A 21,284-nucleotide genomic window follows, 5' to 3' on the forward strand; every position below is an offset into this window, starting at 1 on the left:
GTTCAAAGTCAATCTATATTCTACTGCGGTAACCATTCATTGGACATAGATCTACAAGAAGTCACAAGGGAAATAAACCTTGTTGCAGACGCATTCAGCTTTGTGCATGCCCTCTCAGCTGTGATTGGGGATTCATCAAAGTGAGTTCATGATAACTGTCAATTATAGTAAGATTTAATCTTACTAGCTAAACTAGCTCTTCTACGATCTCCTTGTTGTCTTTATTTCACCGGCTACTAGCTATCATCGACTTGAGAGATTAACAGCCTCACAAGCCCAGCACGCAGGCGAAGTTAGGCATGATGTTTGTTCTGTCCATCTCATGCGCGTGTCTACGCCTGGGACATCTTTTGTTAATAAGCAGAGATACCCAAAAAGCTTGCAACCTCAGGTAGGCTGCACAGTGGCATGAATAATGATGATTGCCGCCAGGATTGATGAGAAAATTGGCAATATTGCGTCGCTGCTCCTTGAATATCCTAGAAATACTGGTCAGTAAAAGGCCGTTCCTGTACTCCTCACTGGTGCAGCATGGGACAGAACCCCTTAGCCTAAACACGTGCCACATGTCAGCCCCTAACCTCAGGTTAACCTCACCCATTTTCCTCCAGTCATAGGAGTAACAGCCTGGCACGAAAGCAGGCAAGCACTGCCCTGACAGATACGAATCCTTCCTGCATTAATACGTGCGATAGTCAGTACCAACGAGAGCTGTAGCATGCTGCTGGATAGACTTAGCACTGCAATTCTGTGTTGCCTTATTGAGAGCCTGATAAGAAAGTTAATGTGAAGACTCATCAGTAAACAAAATGTGCGGAGATTTCATTCCCACTGATTTGGTGTCCTTTAGGACTGCTGATGGGATGTAATGTAGATCCGGAATGGGAACTGAATCTATTGTTTGCCATTTTCAGTGACGTGGCATGCAGCAGGGCTGTCAGGAGCCAGGATCCATGTGGGAACAAAGAGACAGACAGACAGACACTCACTCACTCACTCACTCACTCACTCACTCACTCACTCACTCACTCACTCACTCACTCACTCACTCACTCACTCACTCACTCACTCACTCACTCACTCACTCACTCACTCACTCACTCACTCACTCACTCACTCACTCACTCACTCACTCACTCACTCACTCACTCACTCACTCACTCACTCACTCACTCACTCACTCACTCACTTTCTTTCTCTCTCTCTCTCTCTCTCTCTCTCTCTCTTCATGCTCACCCCATGCGCATGACCAATCCAGCACAAGATATCTGGTATGGCCAGTTTACTTTTTTTTCTGGCTTTGAAAACCAATACATTACGAAAAACATGAGGGGTTTCACTTGGACCAGCAAGCCTGATATGAAGGGCACAGCAGAACAAATAACCCTTAGATGAGTGTGTTCATCCAGCATCTGAGTGAAGTAGCTCAGAGACACAACCACAGTCTTATAAATACCACGGGGTCAGTTAAGGCACCACGCTGTGGTGCATGAATGAGCCTCCTGGTCTCTGATCAAATCAAATCTGATTCACACCGACTCATACAGCACATTATTTTATTTTATTATAATTTCGTTTTAAAAAATTTATGAGGACGGAAAAAGGGTTGTGAACAAAACAAAAAACACAATATGCAGGCTGTGTTTAACAGTTTAATCCCATACATTGATGGTAATACAGACATTTTATTTCATTGATTAGGGCCTAGGCTATGTAATTTCATAAAATGAGCCATTTAATTAAAATTTTCTGCACATAAAAGATGTACAATTTCAGAATAAAAGCACCAAATCATATATTAATATAATGTATGACTATATTCAGACTGGAATTAAAAGGAAAAAAGACAAATTACACTTTCGGTAGATAGTATCCCCTCTCATTATAGTTTTCTTTAAATTCCAATCTGACTTTGGGCATATATATAGAAATAGCCTATATGAAATCATATAGCCTATATTTTACGTGCAGAAAATGTATTACTGTAATGTCTGAGTATTTGCAAAGTCGAAATCACGTGGTGGCAAGCTTTAGTCAATTTTGTGAAATGGGGGCCCACTTTACCGTGGTCAAATTGAATGGATAAAATATTGTACAAGTAAAATAAAACTGTAATACTACTTCTTGAGACATATCTTGTAAATGGGCCTTTCTGTGTGGAGTTTGCATGTTCTCCCCATGTCCGCGTGTTTCCTCCTGGTCTTTGGACGGTATGGTTTCCTCCCACAGTCCAAAGACATGCAGGTAGGCCGATTGGAGACTCTAAATTGCCCATTGGTATGAATGTGTGAGAGAATGGGGAGTGAATGGTGTGTGTGCCCTGTGATAGATTGGTGGCCTGTCCAGGGTGTATTGCTGCCTCTCGTCCAATGCACGCTGGGATAGGCTCCAGCACCCAGCCATGACCCTGTCCAGGATAAGCGAGTATAGATAATGGATGGTTGGATGGATATTTCATCGAAAATAAACAGCTCCCAGTGTGTACCATACCATAAAACTGGGATACAAATCATACCAATAGTTCAGTGTATTGCGTCCCTAGCCAGTGCTGACTGTAGCCGGTAGTTCCATTGGGTGACACACAATCAGCGTTGCCCAGGCAATGTGAGGGTTCAGCTAGACAGGGTTCTGCATAAATGCTCCCTAGTAACCCTGTAGATCAATCGCCTGTAGATTGCAGTCCGAGCTACATATGAAAAGTCTTCCATTCCTCCAACTCAGCTCTGTGCAAGCTTTGCTGTAGTCTGCTGTGTGTAAAGAAGCAGCTGGCGACACCACGTGTTTCAGAGGAGAACAATGGATGTCTACACTTGGGGTTCCTATGTAAACGGCTGTAGTTGAAGATGACTGGCCATTACAAATTGCGGTGGGAATTGAATATACTCAGCCCCACACTGGGCGCTAAATTTATTACAAAAAACACAACAGGTAAATGGACTGCATTTATATAGCGCTTTTATCTATATATTTATATATCCAAAGCGCTTTACAATTGATGCCTCTCATTCACCCATTCACACACACACTCACATGCCAACGGTGAAAGGCTGCCATGCAAGGTGCCAATCAGCTCGTTGAGAGCAATTAGGGGTTAGGTCTTGCTCAGGGACACTTTGACACGCCCAGGGATCGAACCAGCAACTCTCCGACTGCCAGACAACCACTTTTACCTCCTGAGCTATATCGCCCCTGCAAGCATTTTTCTAATAATACAAGACAGACAGTGATCACAACAATAGACCCTCGGTCCAATGCACCACTGTCACTATGAGACATGAGTAGGCTAAGCCCTTAGCCTGTTTGCTAGACTTATCTTTTTCTAGACTCACTACTTGAACTAGTGCAGGGGAAATGCAAATATATCAGCCAATCAGAAAAAATCATTTCTGTAGTTTTTGCAGTGTTTGTCTCCATCAAATGTATCTCTATATCTTCCTAAATATTCACATATTTACAACATAATCAATGTATTTAAAGGTACATAACACGACATAATGTTGAAGTGCTGCCTTTTTGCTTCACACTGTGATCTAGACAGGATCTCTCCTACCAAAGGTTATGGTAAGACTTTTGTGCTGACAATGTAAGTTATTAATTTGTTTTTTGCTGCTGTTGTTTATTTTAAAGCCTGTTTTTAAACCAAATTATCTCAATATTGTGATTGAAGCTATGATTAAATAGAAAAACAAGATTTGGTTTCAAGCCTACATCACAGATATAGGCCTAATGCCAACAAGATTTACAATGCATTTTATGAATTTATTGGCTTGTGTCAATTTACACGTTGCACCTAAACCAACATTCAACCGGCTCCTTTAACCGAGTAAGAGAACAGAGTGGTCGGTTTCTTACACAAATAAAAGGAACTGCTCATGATGCTTGACATATTACTGTTCAAATTTATTATCAGATTTGAATGAGACTGAAAATCAAGTCTTTTTTAAGAATATATAATATTGCCTCACTTCTCTGCTAGCAATGTCTGCAGTGCACAAGATGCAACATTAATATAACAGACTTTTATTTCCCTCAATGAAACCACATTACACTCAATTTTAAAGTGCCAAATGCAGCTAAGCAAGTGTGGTCTTCAATCCCATTTGTGACAAATTCACATCTAGAGAATCCAGAAGGTGCTCTATTGAATTTGTGTTGGGTGAAATAGGTGGAATATTCTGTGCCAAAAAAAAATCAGTATGCAAAGTTATGTGTAAATACAAGGTCACTGTTCTTTGCAAGAAAGGCTTTACTTCAAAGCCATACATCAGACCTTATCAATGTCTGGGTCTCTTCCTGGCACTTATGACTTTGCAACGAGTCACCCAGTTCTTCAAGGTGAGGCCTAGGCAGTTTGTTTAAATAAAGCTTAAGGGCAGTTTATAGCAAAAAGCTGGTGATTATTTTATAATGTTTTCAGAAGACATTTTGTTTAGTGTGATCTAATGAGTTTCAAAGAATCTGCAGACTGCTGATGTAGTCTCAGAAGTACAACATCAAAGATCCACACAACAAACCCATAAATCGTTGTTATGGAAACGGTCATTTAATTTGCTGTTATTCTCATGAAAACAACTGTTAAGTGCATTATGTAATCTTTACTCAGTAACATTTGAAAAATTGTTATGAATTATCATTTCTTCTGTTGTCAGTTTTCTGAACTGAGCTTTAGATGTTCAACTCAGGCTCGAAGCATTGCCATTCTGGATGATTCATGACACTCTTACATGTAGGCCTAAGTAGTTTCTCCTTGCCACTCTCACCTCTGGCTTGCTTTGTGGGTCTTAAGCCAGGTACACTGTGAAATTCATTGTGACAAATCTTTTGTAAAATGTGCCGTATCCTTCAAAGATTCATTTATGTCCTTTGTAGGGGACATAAGTATTGTGTCTTTATCTCAAGAACCATAATTTATACCATGCTAAAACCTACACTTCAAGGGGCATTCATTTAAAATAAAATAAACTGCAACATGTTTTGTCATTCAAGACACTTTGAAATGTCAATAAAAAATGTTTTTATATTAAAAACAATTTTCCTGCTGGGTATCAAGATACAAATAAAATGTTATTGATTACTAATAACAATCAAGTTGTTAGAACTGGATGCATTTTCTACAGAGAACTAATGATGAAAATGATGAATAAATGTATCTTTTTTCCCCAAATAATAACTAGCCTAATTATTGCACCTCTAATGTTTCATGTGAAATTCCACAGCCTCAAAGCAAATGTCTTAGTTCTAGTTTGTTTTCCCCATTTGCTTTTGACTAACTTGTGGATTTGTTTCACTAATATACGACGCCACAATTTTGAAACATCAAGATGTATTTGGTTAAAAAAATGTAGGCATGCCAGCATAATGTCAACTACAGTACATGAAAACAAGTCCACAAATTGACATTACTGACATACTATACCATAATTTTGAAAGTAGGCCGAATGGATCAAAATATGTGTTTAGCATAAAGAAATCTTGGCAAGTCCCTAAACTCGCGTCCAGAGGAAACAAAATAATATACTTGGTAATATCATGGCCATAATAACAACACATATTCATATCGTACTAAAATATGTCTGACACAGACAGAAACTATTCAGCTAACATGTATCCATGTTTCAGCGTGTTTAAAAAGCCATTGCATTGTAGCGGTCGTTGGATGCGTCCACACTAAAACATTTTATTGAGCTGTGGGTCGTCAGCAGGTGAGTGATCCTTTCAGGGGGTCTTCAGAAGAAAAAAAAAATATTGGAAACACTACAGATATAGTCGCAAGGTTGCCAGCTTTTGTTTCGTAAATTCTGTTCGTAATCGGGAATATGACAAGCACGTGGTAGTAAGGTAAATTGTTAGCTAGAGCTCTTAGACAGAGTTCTCTGTTCGGATCCACATCATAAATATTGTGAGTTGAACAGATTTTGGAGAAAATCGAAGGTGTGGCTCCAATTTAACACAACTGAATCAAACCATTTTCTAACTAAATTGTTTTATCATCATAATTGCAAAAAGAACGCATAAATATTGCTGCAATCAAAACTAGCAAGCTATCGACCACAACATAAACTGACTATCCCATGTTAGCCATGAAACTTCACTTCTGTTCACAGGATTACAGGATTGCTATCCACCACATATACGTTTTGCCAGCTATGCTGAGTTTCAGGACTACAAACTTCAAAAACTATGGTAGGCTACGTGGCAGAACAGAACTTAACGTTACGCACCTTTAGAATAACTAGCTATAGCCCACCAGGCATCTAATATAGGCTACATCTAGTTCGATATCCCTGCCATTGCTTGCTAGATAGCTGTCAAACTTTAATGATGTCGATTTGTCGATCGTGAATCTTGCTATTTTGACGAATGTAGGATGACATACAGTGCCAGCCATTAATAATGTTAATATTCATCGAAAATTTAAACTTTTTAACACACAAAATGAAAATTTGTTTCAAATGAAAATTTGAGACACATATAGCAAACAGACTTTGTCATCCGGCTAAATATGTTGCGCATCATTAACGCATTTTACCTGAAACGTCCCCCGCAGTGCTGGCATTGGTCCCCAACCCAGCCGGGCTCGCACAAGCAGGTGCCGCTTGCCAGATTACACTGTCCGTTCAGACACGGTTTGTCGCATTCCTTCGCCTCCGATGAGGACGATAGTCCAAAAACCAAGATATACGTTAAGAGAATAACGAACGTTGATCTTTGTTTCTTAGTCACCGCTCTGGAAGAACCGAACCGAGATACACCGCGGCTTCTCTTGCTTTGAAATGAGCTCGGACAGGCCCACCACACTCCGTCCATGATAGTGATGAATTGGCTGCTCGAATACTTATTTATTTAGCTATTCAACTGATTGTCGCTAATGGATGCTAATTAATACACACCTTCCCTCATCAGCGTATTTCGACTGCACCATACAAGACCTGCAGAATGACAGCTAAATTATTTAGCTGACTAACAGCACTTTTGATGTATCTGGTTATCTGCTGGAGTTACTATCCGGAAAACGTGGGATCGTAACACGTTCCTTTGGTCCTCCGGGATGCACAAGCAGCATCTGTCTTTTTATAGCAACAACTAGCCGTTGCGTTGCATTGCATCTTATGTCTTCGTTCTCCGTTTGCACACACAAGCTGTATGACTCCGGGAAATGACGTGCACGTCACAAGGGGGCGTGGAAAGCACGGAGTAGAAATCGACTAGCGGGGAATTCAGATGGCTGTCCAAGTTCTAAAGAACGTATCTCTTGCAGTACTTCTGCATAGCCTGATGCGCCGTTTTGAAAGAGGAGGCAGATATGTCATCAAACCCTCAACAACTAGGATGATTAGCCAATGGAATGTCAGAACCTGTAGTATATGGTCAGACTCCCCCCGCATAGCCACCTGAGCTACGCCCTTCTTATTATAATTTTTTAGATATTCTAGATACAGTTTCCAACTTGCTGATCAGGCTTTACAGTGGCTAGTATAGGTTCATTGAAAGGTTTGTGGTCTAAAGCAAGGGAATACACTTAATGTAACTCCAAAACCGTTTGTAAGAATACCAAGGCAGAAACAAATTAAAGTCTAAATTTGTCTGGCTTGCATTGCTTTTGTTGTTGTTGTTGTTGTTTGTTTTTGTTTTTTTAATTTGTGGACTTTAAGAACATTTTCACGTTTTTTTTTTTCACTTGCTAGTATAATAGCAAATCCTCAGTGATATACTGTAAATCAAAGGGCAAAATCAAATTCAAAATGGGGAAGGAAATACAATGGCCAGAACAAGTGACACAAGAAAAGCAAAATCATCTGAAACATTCAGTCAAATCAAACTATAGTATATATTAGATACAGTGCATTGCAAAAGTATTCACCTCCCAAAGACTTTTGGATATGTTGTAGTGTTACAATCTTGAATTAATTTGATTTAATTGGGATTTTCTCCCTTTGATTAACAGCGCATAGACAACCTTTTAAAGGTACAAAATATTTATTTATATTGTGAAACAGAATGTTATTAAAATTAATGCACTGAAATGTGTTCATTGCATTAGTATTCAACTCTGTTTCTTTGTCTCACACTGGTTAGTTGTGGATAACCTTGGAAAGAATTGAGGAGCCTAGGAGCCTAGGAGCGCTATCTGTTCACATGTGGCCATGATGATGTCTGTTCTCACTGGCACACTGTGGCCATACAGGTGTGTAAAATAATAACACAGCAGCATGTGAATAGTCCTCAGCTCCAGTATATCTATCTACTGTGAAGCCCAGGGGGACTGCCAGGAGCCACTGACCCCCCTACTTTTGTGGGCTGGGCCATCAGTGGTTAGCAGTTGTTGTGGCAACGTGAGGCTTAGGTGGCTTCCCACCAGGGTGTTCTTCTCATAACCAAACTGATAAAGATCTTCTCTCAGTCTTCTTGATGCCAGCATCTGGACTACTTAGCCTCTAATGAGGCAAACCCTGAGAGAACTGGGTGAATGAACCACCTGTATTACTGCAGCCATGAGGCCAGGAAGGCAAAAGGGCATGTGCACTGAACCTTGCTGTTGGGGTTAAAATAGCACAAGCAGGCTTTGGGAGCAAGGCACATTCCTGCAGTCAGAGGCATGGTGAGGTTCTCAGAGTCCAGGAGCATGCCTAAAAATTGTGCTGTCTGCAATGGAAACAAGTTGCTCTTCAACCATGTTCAGATGGAGCTGTAGATGCTGTAGGTGCTCCACAACATGCTGTCAACACACACACATATTGGGATGTAAGGTAGCCCTGATATCTGACAGTAAGCGACTTTCAGGGATTCTTATCCTGCACGGCACCCTTTGAAAATAAGGAAGAAGTTTCCCGCCATAACGTCAACTGGTAGGTGAGGGTCACTCTGGGCAAGACTATGGAGAGGTTCTACTGCAAGCCGATTTCCCTGTGACCTCGATTTCCCCAGAATTAGATGTACAGGCTCTTCAGACTGTGGTCTGGGGTGCAGTGGCAGTGAGCCAGGTCCTGGAGCCTCAGGAGCACAAATAATCTAGGTCTAAATCAGGATTGCCCAACCCTGTTCCTGGAGATCTATGTCCTGTAGGTTTTCATTTCAACCCTATTTCGGTACACCCGATTCTATTCATTAGCAGCTAAATAATCCATATGGTTTCTTTTTGTAAAATCACATATGGTTATTATCTGTTCTATCTGAATCATGTAGGTTAAATATAGGTATGTTACCCAACACACATATAAAATACATGTAAAATTCAAGTATGGTCAGCCGTAAAGGTCCAATATAGTTTTGAGACTTATGAAGTACAAAATGTAGGAACACAAGAAAACTACATTAAGACATTTACAGTATGTTCTCCCTACCAGTGTCAAGTAGGCTGCAAAATGTAGCAATACAAGAAAAATGTTCAAAATCAAGCAAAAAATTATGAGTCACTCAAACATTAAGACCAACAGACGAATTCATCAATAATGCTATGTATTTGTGTATTCATACATAATAAAAAACATGAATACATTAACATTTAATTACTTGTTCATCACCACTTAATATTAAGAGACATTCCACGTCATTTCACACAAAAAAGTGAATTTCAACACTCACCATTTCAGATGTTATCTGCAGTTAAAAACACAGAAGATGAGCATTCATGTAAAATTAGTTTCTAGGCAAATAATTTGATCTGTGAGAAATTAAGCTAATTGAGGCACCTAACTAACACTAATGTAACTACACACAGGACATATGTGGCATCTGGCTCCCTGACCATGGTACTGACCCTCCTCTGAGTCACATTCACAATTAACATCTCTGGTCAAACACAACATAATGTGCATGTCCCCTTCCTCTTGTGACCCTGCAATAAACTCTGCTTGATCGATTAGGCGCCAGTTTGGGGAGGAACCACCCCCTATTAGACGGAAATGGGGAGCCCAATTTAACATGCTTAAAACATTAAAGTAGTAATAAATGGTTTGTCTATCAGTGTTTGATTGACAGTTCCAATACCATGAGCCAATAAAATGTTTTGATGCCCAAAATAATCTACCAATCTGGTTCCAGGGAATGCACATGAGGTTCCGTCAGATCAGTGACATTTGAGCATAAAAGCTCAACAAAAACTTAACAACTTTGCTCTGACGATAAAGACACTAACTGAACAGATGCACTCCTTAAGGACCTTGATGGACTTTGTTGCATGCCCCAACCTGCACCAGGACAGAGACTGAGTTAGCCTGCCACCGTCCACAAAATGAACCAAGCTGGTTTATTTCCCTTCGACAGCTGTTTTGAGGAACAAGTATCTCCAGACTTGTCCTACATATCTCCCTTGTGGCCGGACCCAAGTGGAGACCTCTGCACACCCACAGTCGTCTTGACTGGAACCCTGTTGCAACCATCACCTCTAAGAAACGTTTCCCTGGAGTCCATGCACCTGCAGTGACCTTGGACCAGCTGACAATCTGATGCATCACCTAGCAAAATTAAGGACTTGCCATTAAGTATTGAAATGCATTTTATTTAACACTGACAACAAACAATAGGATAGCATAAAATATGTAATAGCCTACCTCATCAGGTCATTTTACTGCTGTTTGTTGTTGTGTTTTCTTTTGCTATGTGTGTTGGTCAAAAATAGAAATTCCCTGATCTTGTTGTTTTACCTTGTTAAAACATTTTATGAGACTGATTAAACTAACCACATGAAGCATGTCAACCCATAACACAAATTAACCTTCATTAAATGGTAGTACTGTTAACCTCAAATTTTAGCTGTGGCAGAATTATAATTTCTTTGTATTAAGAATTGCATAATATTATTCCTCATTTTATGAAAATTTTCGTTTTCAATTAGCCTGTTCATAAATTCATTATCATAGCCAACAAATATATACAATTTTATACAGATGTGCAGAATTCTGATTGGTTGTTCAACTTAATTTGTTCTGAATAAACCAGACCAAAACTCACTACAGCACAAATATTTGAAAATGTTAATTGCCATACTTGTAAGCAATAAATGCTATAGACTGTGTTTGTAATTGTATGTAATGCAGTAAAAAAAAACATATTTTGATTAGAAGAAATGTAAAAGATTTACCTGAAAACATGGGAGAATTGCATAGGAAGTATTTCATATTGAAAACACTCATACAGGATAAAAATTCCTTTAGAAAATATAAAGACAATGTAGAAAACATGCAAGAATTGCATAGCACACATTCAAATTTCTTATTTACAACCCACATACTATATAATAACTCATAAAAAACATGTTTTCAACATACAAAAATGCCAAGTTACTCACACATACAAGACATACACCGTCTATAACTCATTCATTCAGACTGCCAAAATCCAGGCCTGCCATTAAAAGTATTGATATCAAAATGACGCCACGTTACAGTACTACGAACAATATAGGCTATCTTGCCTCACCGAAATTAAATAAGATGTATTCCAAAGCAATGCTACCCAATATTTCCTCAATTCTTTCAAGTCACGTGGTCCTGTCTGTAAGGTTTATAAGGCATTTTGATAGGCTTATCTGCAGGTAGGAATCCTCTTCGCTGTTTTGCTAAGCTAGAACCGGAAAACTTGATAGTGGAGAATAGGAGCAGATGCATATGTCCCAGCAGGCTTTGCATACGAGAAAATAACAACGGTGTGAGAGAAATATGGGTGGGCGTGAGTGAGTTTTGGTAAAGCAAATATAAGCGTAAGAAAACGTTAGTGTAAAAGAGGAAATTATCTGCCTGAGGGCGAGGCGGGATTCAATCCTTCAACCGGAGGTTTACCAGTCTGTGACTTCGTTAGTGCAGCACCGTGACACAGCTATGCAATTCGTGAAATATCATTAGCAAACCTGTCCGTGGTTTTAAAGAAGAACACAGGCCAGTAAGCACAGAAGAGCTCCCGTTGAATCCATATGGCTTTGCAATATTGTAGCCGGTTAATAACTGAACGTGCAGACGGTACGTCATAATGTAGTGCATACGTTCGGTGAATGGCGGGGAGATATGGTGCAAAAGCAATAATTGAGAAGTAGGAGACAATTATTAGTGAGGGTAAAAGCAGATTAAAGAAACATGTTCTTAGCTGGGCTTGAACCTATGACCCCATATTCCTAAGACTGTAACCTTGCCAACTAGGCCACAGGCAGACTAACTGTTTAAACTGGAAATGTTTCAGAGTAAAAAGGTATGGGTATTTTGCATTTGTATGCAAGTTTTTGATTGGGTCGTGCAGGTGAAGATTTGGCTGGTGTCGGTAAAATGTCCAATGGGGAGACATTTTGTTTGTGGGATAGGCGGCAGGAAAAATAAGAATGAGAAGAAGAAGAAGAAGAAGAAGAAGAAGAAGAAGAAGAAGAAGGAGAAAACATAAAATCCCTTTAGTTTGGGGATTTATTGTGTGGACATGTGAAGTTGTTTATGAATTCTGTCTGTTAAAATGGGGTGAGAATGTATAGAATTTACTGTTTTTAAGGGCTGAGTGTCTGTGGCTGTTGTGGTTATTTCTGTGGGGAACCCTGAAAAGTGCCAAACTCTCGGTGCTGTATAGGTATGGGGCATGCCCCCGCCAAGGCTTAACTTGGCGGGATGGCATACCTGCCATCCCAATAAAATTTACCTTTAAAGTCCAGGAAACTGAAATCTGAATTCTTATGTTGTGTTATTTCAATACTTTTCATCATTCAAATGGCTGAGGGATATTTAAAAATTATTCCTGCAAAAAAAAAAAAAAAAATGTGTAAAAGCCTGTGCCGGGTTCTTCGGATCTTGGCAGTTTCTTTTGTGCTCCCCACATTGTTCTTGCTATCGCTCTCATATGAGTGAATCTTGGTCTCATCTGTCGACAAAACCTTTTTCCAGATTTCTGCAGGCTCTTTTAGGTACTTCTGTGCAAACTATATCCTGGCCATCTTGTTTTTGAGGCTGCCTAGTGGTTAGTTGCTACTGCGGACTAACTCATCCACGCCTGCCTTTTGAAGTGTTTCTGACCTATTGGATAGGTGTTTGGGGTTTTTCTTCATTATGGTCAGAATTCTTTGGTCATTCACTGTAAAGGTCTTCTTTGGCCTACCAGCCTCTTTATGATTACTGAGCCCATCAGCGCTGTCTTTCTTCTTTGTGATGTTATGTACAGTTGAATTTGATAAGCCTGAGATTTGGCCTATGTCTGTTTTTTTATTTTTTATTTTTTTATCTTCTTATTTCTCAGCCTCATAATGGCCTTCTGGCACAACTCTGGTCCTCATGTTAACAAATACCAATAACAGGCTGAAAACGTAATTAAAAGCCTTGAATCAAGATATTGAATACATCTGACTCAGAAAAACCTGTAAAGCTATTTTGCCCAAATGTTATGGTGCCATGAAATGGAGGAGATAAAAAGAGTTGAGATTTCAACATGTTGACACTAAAGTGCATAAAAATTGTGGAGTACAGAATCCAGCCAGATCAAAGAAAATGTCTTTGTCCCAATCATTATGGAGCTCAGTGTGTTTCTATGTTGTGCTATGTCTCCCCCTAGTGATCAAATTGCATGATTGTGCACATTGACAGGGTTTTAACGTGTACTGAAACGTTACAGTTAGATTCTACTATTTCTATTTGCTATTTGTATTGGGATTTTGATTGTGCGTGTACGTTAATTAGCACTTATCAAGTAAGGTTGTCTTACGTGAAGAGTAGTTTGTAAATTACAATGTGAGCTGATGACCTTTTTGCGCAAATTTGATGCCGGATTTACAAAAGGAAGCAGCAACCAAACATGACGGGATTGACGTTGCAGATATCTGAAATCCATTAATTACTAGTCAAAATAACGATAATTCAAAATATCTGCAAATATATTTTGACTAGGCAAAATACATTTCGAGATGTGTGCAATACGTCATAGACGTCGTAATTGGACTCGTCACACATACCGAATGATAATTAAAGATATTTGTAATTTCAGAAATGGATTAGAATTATTCCTAGTCAAATTTGGTGTGCCTGATGTGACTCCGATGCAAGGATTCGCAATGGATATTGGTCTTTATGCTTACAGTTTGAACTAGCTATGTTCATGGTTCTGGATAACTGATACTTTATGAGAATGGTACTTTGTCTGACCTAAAGTTACAATGACCTTCGGTATACACGTATTGCACGTCGCTTTGGATTAAAGTGTTTGCCAAAATAATGTGTAAATGTAATGTGTTTCAAACTTTGTGTGATCAATTTTCGTTGAAGTAATTTTAGTGACTGTTCTCGGAAAAAAAGTCGTCTTGTTGCAAACAGTAAATCGTATGTATTTGCAGTTAACAGACCGTTTCGTGCACGGGCTGCAGCATTGAAAACCCTGCCAAAAACGCTTCAGTTTGGTGGCGGTCGCTGCGTTGGTCAGAAATAAATAAATAAATAAATAAATAAATAAAGGACCTTCTTACAACAGGAATTTCACTGCTCAAAATGATAATCTAAGAAATGTATTCCGACTAGTCAGAATGATAGGATCGGTCTATGGCCTTTTAACATTTAATAGCCTGACGACATTACAGATACCTGTAGCCTAATTCATTATGGCTACTCACATTTTAATTATTACTGGTCAAAATGAATTTGTAGATATCTAAAATGTAATTATGCATAGTCAAGCAAAGCTATTAAATGTTAAAAGGGCTTGCCATAAAATGCAGGCCTACTTGCTGATATCTTGAATTATTATGTCTAAAATGTTTGTAGATACCTAAAATGTAATTATATGGATAGTCAAGTTATTGGCTATCCTATTGAACGTTCAAACTATTAAACGCTTGAGCTTGACATACAAACCAGCAGCTTGTAAGAGAATGTTGTCCTAGCACTCACTGCATCATAATGGATTCCGTTGCTAAGTTGCTAAGACTTTAGTGACGCAAACAATGTTGTAGTATATATGCAAGAGTTTCCAAAGTGCAACTTGATGCCATTTTTTTCTGACATAAGGCTATTTCAAGGATTAATACCGTGAGGTGACTATGTTCCCTCCTGTTAAGACGGTAGTGGGTGGTACTAGCGCCTCCATACAGATGGCAAGGAGTTGTGCTACCTGCAAAAAACTTCCAGTACCTTCTGGGATCCAGCTGACACTGTCTCGGGCGAAAATTGGGGAAACGGTAAATACTGAGGAGGACCGTCGAATGGAAGGGATAGTCTATTCCATGAGCATATTTGCATATACTGTGCTGTTATTTTAATCCGGGTAGGATAATACCTACGCACAAGACGTGATAATTCGTATTTGGTTCTAGATGATTAATTGGGAAATAACTAGTAAGGTACAATATGATTTTAGGTATGTGATGAATATTGGCGATTTAAAATCTTAAGGTGATTTCTGACTTGGCCACAGAGGCCCGCTTGCTAAGTGTATTATTTGTACAATTTTTGCGAAAAACTACTTTATCCCATTTAAACACAAAATAAAGTACAAAGTGGCCTACGACGAAGACCTTGGTCGAATCGTAACTGCTTAGCCCACTGATTTCATTAAATAGTCAGTTTTGAGAATAACGAATGATTCATTTTATGTATGGCACCACAAACAAGCTGTCACCCTTTTAATATATTTTAGCGGCAATAAATGTAACAAGCACAAAATTTCTTTCTGGACTGGCGAAAAAGTGAGGTCCTGCCTTTACAGTTCACAATTACATTTTTCTTAAAAACATGAATTGCCATATGGTGAGCACATTTCAACTGAAATTGTGCCATGTACAAGTACTGGTATTTTATTTATTTATTTATTTATTTTTTTTTTTTTTTTTGAAGCATAGTCCTGACATGAGCTGTATTTCCCCCCCAAAAGTATGTAAGGTTTTTGCGGGCCAGTGTGCGCATGGCCTGCTATTAAATTCCAGATATGGTGGTGCATAATTGGCTGTAGCATTACCCAGGGAGAAAGATGTCACCCTACAGGACTACTCCAGTGCAGTAAGAATGCAGCTCAGCTGGTGGATTGCATTGAAGGCCAGTGCCACTCACAGAATGTTTCAGAGGAGGGAATGTTTCTCAGTGTTTCCTGAAATGAGAGGGCATTGTCCTATGTGATTGGCTTATGAATATAATTTGAAATTCATATTTGGAAGATGTAGACTAAAAATCGATTCAAACAATAAAATAATATTTGTTTTTTATATTTGTTTTTGTCGTAGCTGTACAAGCCAGTCACTGATTTTCTTCGAACTGGCCCGAGTATGCGTGTAATGATGCCCAGCTATAACTGCCTACATGATCCACATCTCCGTCATTATTACCAGAAGAAGGAGCTGAAGGACAAGTTGAGAAAAGGCAATTTCATTACAGAGGACAATGAGGTTAGAGGTTAAAATGAGAACCCCGCCCCCACCCCCCACCCCCCTACCCCCCTTATATTTTGGAGTGTGGAAGTCCTCAATGCTGATCTGATGTAACACATGCTATGATTTATGTAATACTGAAAAAGTCATTTAAAAATCATTTCTAGGTGATATGCTCTTTGAAAGACTATAACATGTACGAAGACTACCTGAGAAGCCTGAAAATGGTTGCAGACAGAAGTCGTGTTGAGGAACAGGTGAGGAGCAGTTTTGTATTGTCATAACCATTTGAAGAGCTCTCAACTCATGCCATTAGCGGAACTAAAATAACAGTATTTCGCACACTGCAGCAAATCCATATGTCGGATATAAACTGTAACCTGTATCCGGTTGTTGGTTGTTTTTTTTTGCTACAGATGGACAGAATGAGTGCGTTTCTTGAGGCTCAAGGAAAAGGATTTATTTCAAAGGATGTGAACGTTTCTGAAATTACAGACATATTCCTGGAGGAAAATGAAGATAATCTGCAAAAGCTGCTGCAAACAGAATTGGCCTGGTAAGGATGAACCTCTGTTGTTTAGTCAAGTCTTTGCAAATAAAACGAATATGTTAAATAGTTATAGAAATTGCGGATGACCTGTTCGCTTTATAATGGCTGGTGTAGGGGCTTCTGCAAGTTGATAGCATAAAGCAAGAAAATACACTTCAAGGGACTGTAAAGCAGCTTCTTCAGTGATAGAGGCTGTACATATGAACAAATTAATTTATAGTGTTTATTCACACATACATACAGATATCTGTTTGTACATTGTGCCAGTACTTCTTTCATTGAGTGCAGCTGCCTCATTTCGCATGTGACTTTGGAAATAGATATTTTGCTGAAGAATCATGTAATGCATACACGTACAACCTCTGGAGGCATAATGATGCTGTACAAGCTGTTCTGGAGTGTTTTTTCTTTCTTTAAACAACAAACTCACTAAGTCCCTTTATCAGCCATTATATAGCTGGCAGGTCATAAGAAGCTTCTGTAAGTATCTAAAATATCTTTCACTGCACACAAAAACTAAGCACTAAAACTGAAATAATATAACAGAAACTCCAAGACATTGCAGGTGTAAGTGGTTATTAGTATATAGCATCTTTGAACATGTCCTGCCTAACAGGTTGTGCTTGTGCTTAATAACATGTATTAATGCATATATACAGTGTGTCTACGAAATGTGCTAAATAACCCCTAACCATTTCCTTCTTTAAAAAGGCAAGACAGACAGAAGAAACTAAGTGAGGAAGACTTTCTCACAGAACTGGTAAGAATTAAACTGTGTGTGTGTGTGTGTGTGTGTGTGTGTGCGTGCGTGCGTGTGTGTGTGTGTATGAGGGTGGGGGGTGGGGGGGTGGGCAGGGGGAGCATGATATCAACAGCGCAGAGGAAAGTATCTAACTGCATACAAGATGAGCCAGTAAAACAATTATGGGCACAATGCAAAGGTACTGGGAAATACGTATATGAATAGTCCTTCATAAGGAGCCATATAAACTTTTCATATGCTGTACATAGCAGTTTTAGAATTACTACAAACTCCCATGCTTATCCTAATAATCGCAAATAGGGATTACGTGTGTTATGACCCCAATTATCTTGCGAGTGGTATCACCATGACATACCAAATGACACACCATAAATATAATCTCCTTTGATTTAACTCAGTATTTTCTGCTTTATATCCCATCTTTGTGATATACAGCCCCAGCACAATTTTTACATTGAGATAGAATTTGATCTACTACTTCCAAGTCTTTCAATTTGAACACATTCTAATGGCGCTTGTATAAAACAGTCCTCTTATGTTTTCATTTCCCAGATGCAAAAATGACCTTTAGCTTTATTAAATGTCATTTTCCATGTTCCCTCCCACTTCTGAAATCTATTTCAATCTTCTGTAATTACCTCAGTAGTTCCAATCAGAGTGCTAATAGACCTTCAAGATTTGTGTAAATATAATAATTCTTCTAATAAAATCTCCATGAAGATAATTTATGGAAAGGATTTCTAAGCCCAGTACTGTCCTTTATAAAGTAACTTGATAACATATACATAAGGATGAAAAGCAAAATATTGCCATGAATTCCTAAACTTGGTCTATTGAACTGTCCCAGAACCTGCTGAAGTGGAGGGCAGAGGATCGTGCATGGCTAATGATGAATGAGAAGTATTACAGGCACAAGCAGAGCAAGGAGAGGCATCTGAGAGAGGCCCAAGAACAGAGGCAAAGAAAGGTGTCCTAACATTGGCTACAATATAGGGGGCATTTTAAACATGGAGTACACATTGTGGCAAGCAGTTGTGTGATAAGCTGACAATGATACTTGCGAAACATTGTTCTCAAAGTTTGTTTATGCATGCATACAAACCTAACTGGCTCTAACTGGCTCTACTCATGCACTAGCTAGAACATAATTCCAATGCCTGATTAACAGCATTATCTATTCCCAGACAGTCCAAAGTTAAACACAATTTGAGGTCCTCCACCAAAATGCACTTTCGACCCAAGTTCCACAATTGTCATAGCAGCTTCTTCACAACAAACAGAGCATCCCTGGCTCACTAACAGGTTCACTGAACGCTGCCATGGATAATTTAAGCCAGGAAGTCTTTATATGGTACGTGGATGGAGCCATTTGCAAAGGACGTAATGACCTTCAAAGACTTGGCCTTGTTTCATGCTGTCCATCTCGACAAAACTGTTTCCAAATATAAAATTTACATCGTTACTTAATTTCTGAAAACATCCTTTAATTCCTTGGCCAGCTAAAAAAAATTAATAAATGGTTGTGCTGTCATGTTTTAATATTTAACATGCTGTGTAAATGGTAGTGATCAAATCTCAATGCGTGTTCCTTTCAGAAACAAGCCTTGTTCGAGCAGAAATGTGCCAACCTGTGCAGGAAGATGGAGGACAAAATTAAAATGTTGGAAGAGACTCAGGACATAAAGAAAGAGCGTGCCATCAATATCAATGCCATGCTGTGGGATGAACCATTGTGCAGACCACCAAAGAAGGAACAATTACAACTGCCCAAAATTCCATCTTCGGAGAAGCAAGTTCAGTGGTCAGCCCTTGCAAGAATATATGGGTCAAGAACAAACAAAAACTACAGAGTGAGTTAAACAAATCTCACTACTCTTGATTTGTGGATGGAATTTTACAGTCTTAGAGTTTAAAACCTCAAGTCTATCACATGGTACTGTGGTGTTGCTGCAGCAGATCAAATATGACTTGATTCCTTTTCAGAAACAAGCTGAGCAGAGCACCCAACAGAAAAGGAAGCAGAATAATGCAAAACTCCCTCAAGTTGTGACAGTGGATAAATCCCCCAAGACCCGGGCCCAGGAATCTACCCAGGGAAACAAGCAGAGTTTTCTGCCAAGGATTCCGTCTGTGGACCCACCTGCCCAGCAGTCTGTCCGGACAAGGAAATATTCACAGAGGCAAAGTAATGCTTTACAAGGTATGAGAGAGGACATACAGTATGAGCCATTACTAATATAATACATACTTTTTCATGTTATCCTTAAAGTTTGAAATATTCCTGTGCACTCCAGAATGGATGTTTGTGGTTTATGGAGCCATAAATTTGAATGGTAAATCAGGTTTTTCTGTGAAATTGCTTTGTCCATTTCCCCCACTTTTGAGCAGAGAAAAGTGTCAATGTGCCCATTTTCAACGAAAAATGCATACACATCCAGGCACTCACAGCTCTCCATTTCAATTTGCTGGTTGGGAAGCTAACCAGCAATGGTTTTGGAGCATTTTTTGTTTTTTTGCACCCAGGGGCAGACCACAATGAAAGCACACTTTCATCAGTGGCTTATTGAGACAAATAACAATGGAATTATTATTGAAGCCCATGGGTACAAGGTGAAGTAGGTCATCACCACTTATTTGATAAAATGGTAAGCAAGCTGGTAGGATGTTCTAAATTATTGTGTATACCCAGCAAATTTTGTAGAATGATGGATCTTTTGAAAACTCATACAATAGTATAATTATATATGCATCCTTCAATTACACCCATAGGAATGGTTTTATGTTTTCCAGTTGGTCAGCGTGGCAATGAAGTTCACATGCCGTTGATGTGAAATCCATGAAGCTGTTGAACTAATGCAGTTCAACAAGAGCAGTTTCCTTCGATCAGATACATCTTAATTTTTCACGACTCTGGAGTGTTTGTGGCATGCAATTTGTGAAAACCAATCTGTTTTTCAGACTGAACGGAAGAACTGGACCCCTGATGGAGAAATATAAGCAGTGCATCGTAGAGTAAGGAACAAAAGGGGTATACAATCTTGCTACAGGAATTGTGTCTATGGTTTCTATTGTGAATGTCATCTTGCTTAATTTGTCAGATCAATACATAGTTTAATTGTTAATTATTGAATGTATGTTGTGCATTCTATAATGGTGTATGCTTTTGTTCAGTCAGAAATTGAGCTCATTTGTCAAATGTGTGCTGTGTTAGGGCAGAATGATTACTAATTATAAAAAATTTAATAATAATCATTGGTCAAGTATGTATTTTTATTCAGAGTAGCTTGCACATGTTTAATGTTGGGGCAGGGAAATTCAATCATAATTGATGTGCAAAGCTTCCTCAACATAAGTAAGTGCTAAAATCAGGTTTCAAATTCCTCTGAAAGGAATCAAACAATTGCATGAAGCACCCTTCAAAAAGTAGAGGGAATGCTTTGAAAAGAACTCATGACCATTATAGTAGAGAGGATGCACATTAAATTATGAAGTAGCTGGTTGAAGTGGCTGATCAAGGCAGCAAACTGGGCTGAAAGAGGTAGTACAGAAACTACACCCATGTTGTGACCCTAGAGGTATAGCAACAAGAACAAAGGAAACTCTGAATCAAAACTATTCTAAGGGCATAACTTTCCTATTCATATGTAAATTGGAAGACTACA

At 39.0% G+C, this 21,284-nt stretch overlaps 2 protein-coding genes across 7 annotated transcripts in view; one reads left to right on the forward strand and one right to left on the reverse strand.

The window, feature by feature from the left end:
• The window catches only part of LOC118231949 (attractin-like), a 199,663-nt gene extending 192,457 nt beyond the window's left edge, over positions 1-7,206 (reverse strand). Inside the window, exon 1 of one of the 3 annotated variants that reach the window (XR_004766180.1) lies at positions 6,530-7,206. Coding sequence is in view for 2 of the 3 variants with exons in the window: in XM_035426369.1 (XP_035282260.1) it covers positions 6,530-6,807 (278 nt within the window). In the remaining variant the exon portion in view is untranslated. The remainder of the gene's footprint in view (positions 1-6,529) is intronic. The other 2 variants (XM_035426369.1, XM_035426368.1) reach the window with 2 other exon arrangements.
• Positions 5,590-20,832, forward strand: LOC118231950 (fibrous sheath-interacting protein 2-like). 4 transcript variants are annotated; one of them, XM_035426373.1, is made up of 9 exons: positions 5,590-5,702; positions 16,166-16,327; positions 16,477-16,566; positions 16,726-16,865; positions 17,571-17,619; positions 18,470-18,589; positions 19,218-19,472; positions 19,606-19,822; positions 20,581-20,832. In XM_035426373.1, exons 2-9 carry the CDS (start codon positions 16,208-16,210, stop codon positions 20,583-20,585), a joined length of 996 nt encoding a protein of 331 aa, XP_035282264.1. In that variant the 5' UTR covers positions 5,590-5,702; positions 16,166-16,207; the 3' UTR covers positions 20,586-20,832. The 4 variants fall into 4 exon arrangements, with proteins under 4 accessions (XP_035282264.1, XP_035282262.1, XP_035282263.1 ...); XM_035426371.1 differs by lacking the exon at positions 5,590-5,702 and adding an exon at positions 14,842-15,127; XM_035426374.1 differs by lacking the exon at positions 5,590-5,702 and adding an exon at positions 15,223-15,306.
• Positions 20,833-21,284: the final 452 nt, after the last annotated feature.

This window comes from Anguilla anguilla, chromosome 7, assembly GCF_013347855.1.
Source record: "Anguilla anguilla isolate fAngAng1 chromosome 7, fAngAng1.pri, whole genome shotgun sequence".
Classification (NCBI taxonomy): domain Eukaryota; kingdom Metazoa; phylum Chordata; class Actinopteri; order Anguilliformes; family Anguillidae; genus Anguilla; species Anguilla anguilla.

Excerpts from the sequence above, each read along its gene's own strand:
- LOC118231950 (XM_035426371.1), top strand. The coding sequence starts at position 14,990 with ATGTTCCCTCCTGTTAAGACGGTAGTGGGTGGTACTAGCGCCTCCATA. Across the intron at positions 16,328-16,476 it reads TCATTACAGAGGACAATGAG|GTGATATGCTCTTTGAAAGA; the intron begins GTTAGAGGTTAA and ends AATCATTTCTAG. Across the intron at positions 16,866-17,570 it reads CTGCAAACAGAATTGGCCTG|GCAAGACAGACAGAAGAAAC; the intron begins GTAAGGATGAAC and ends TTCTTTAAAAAG.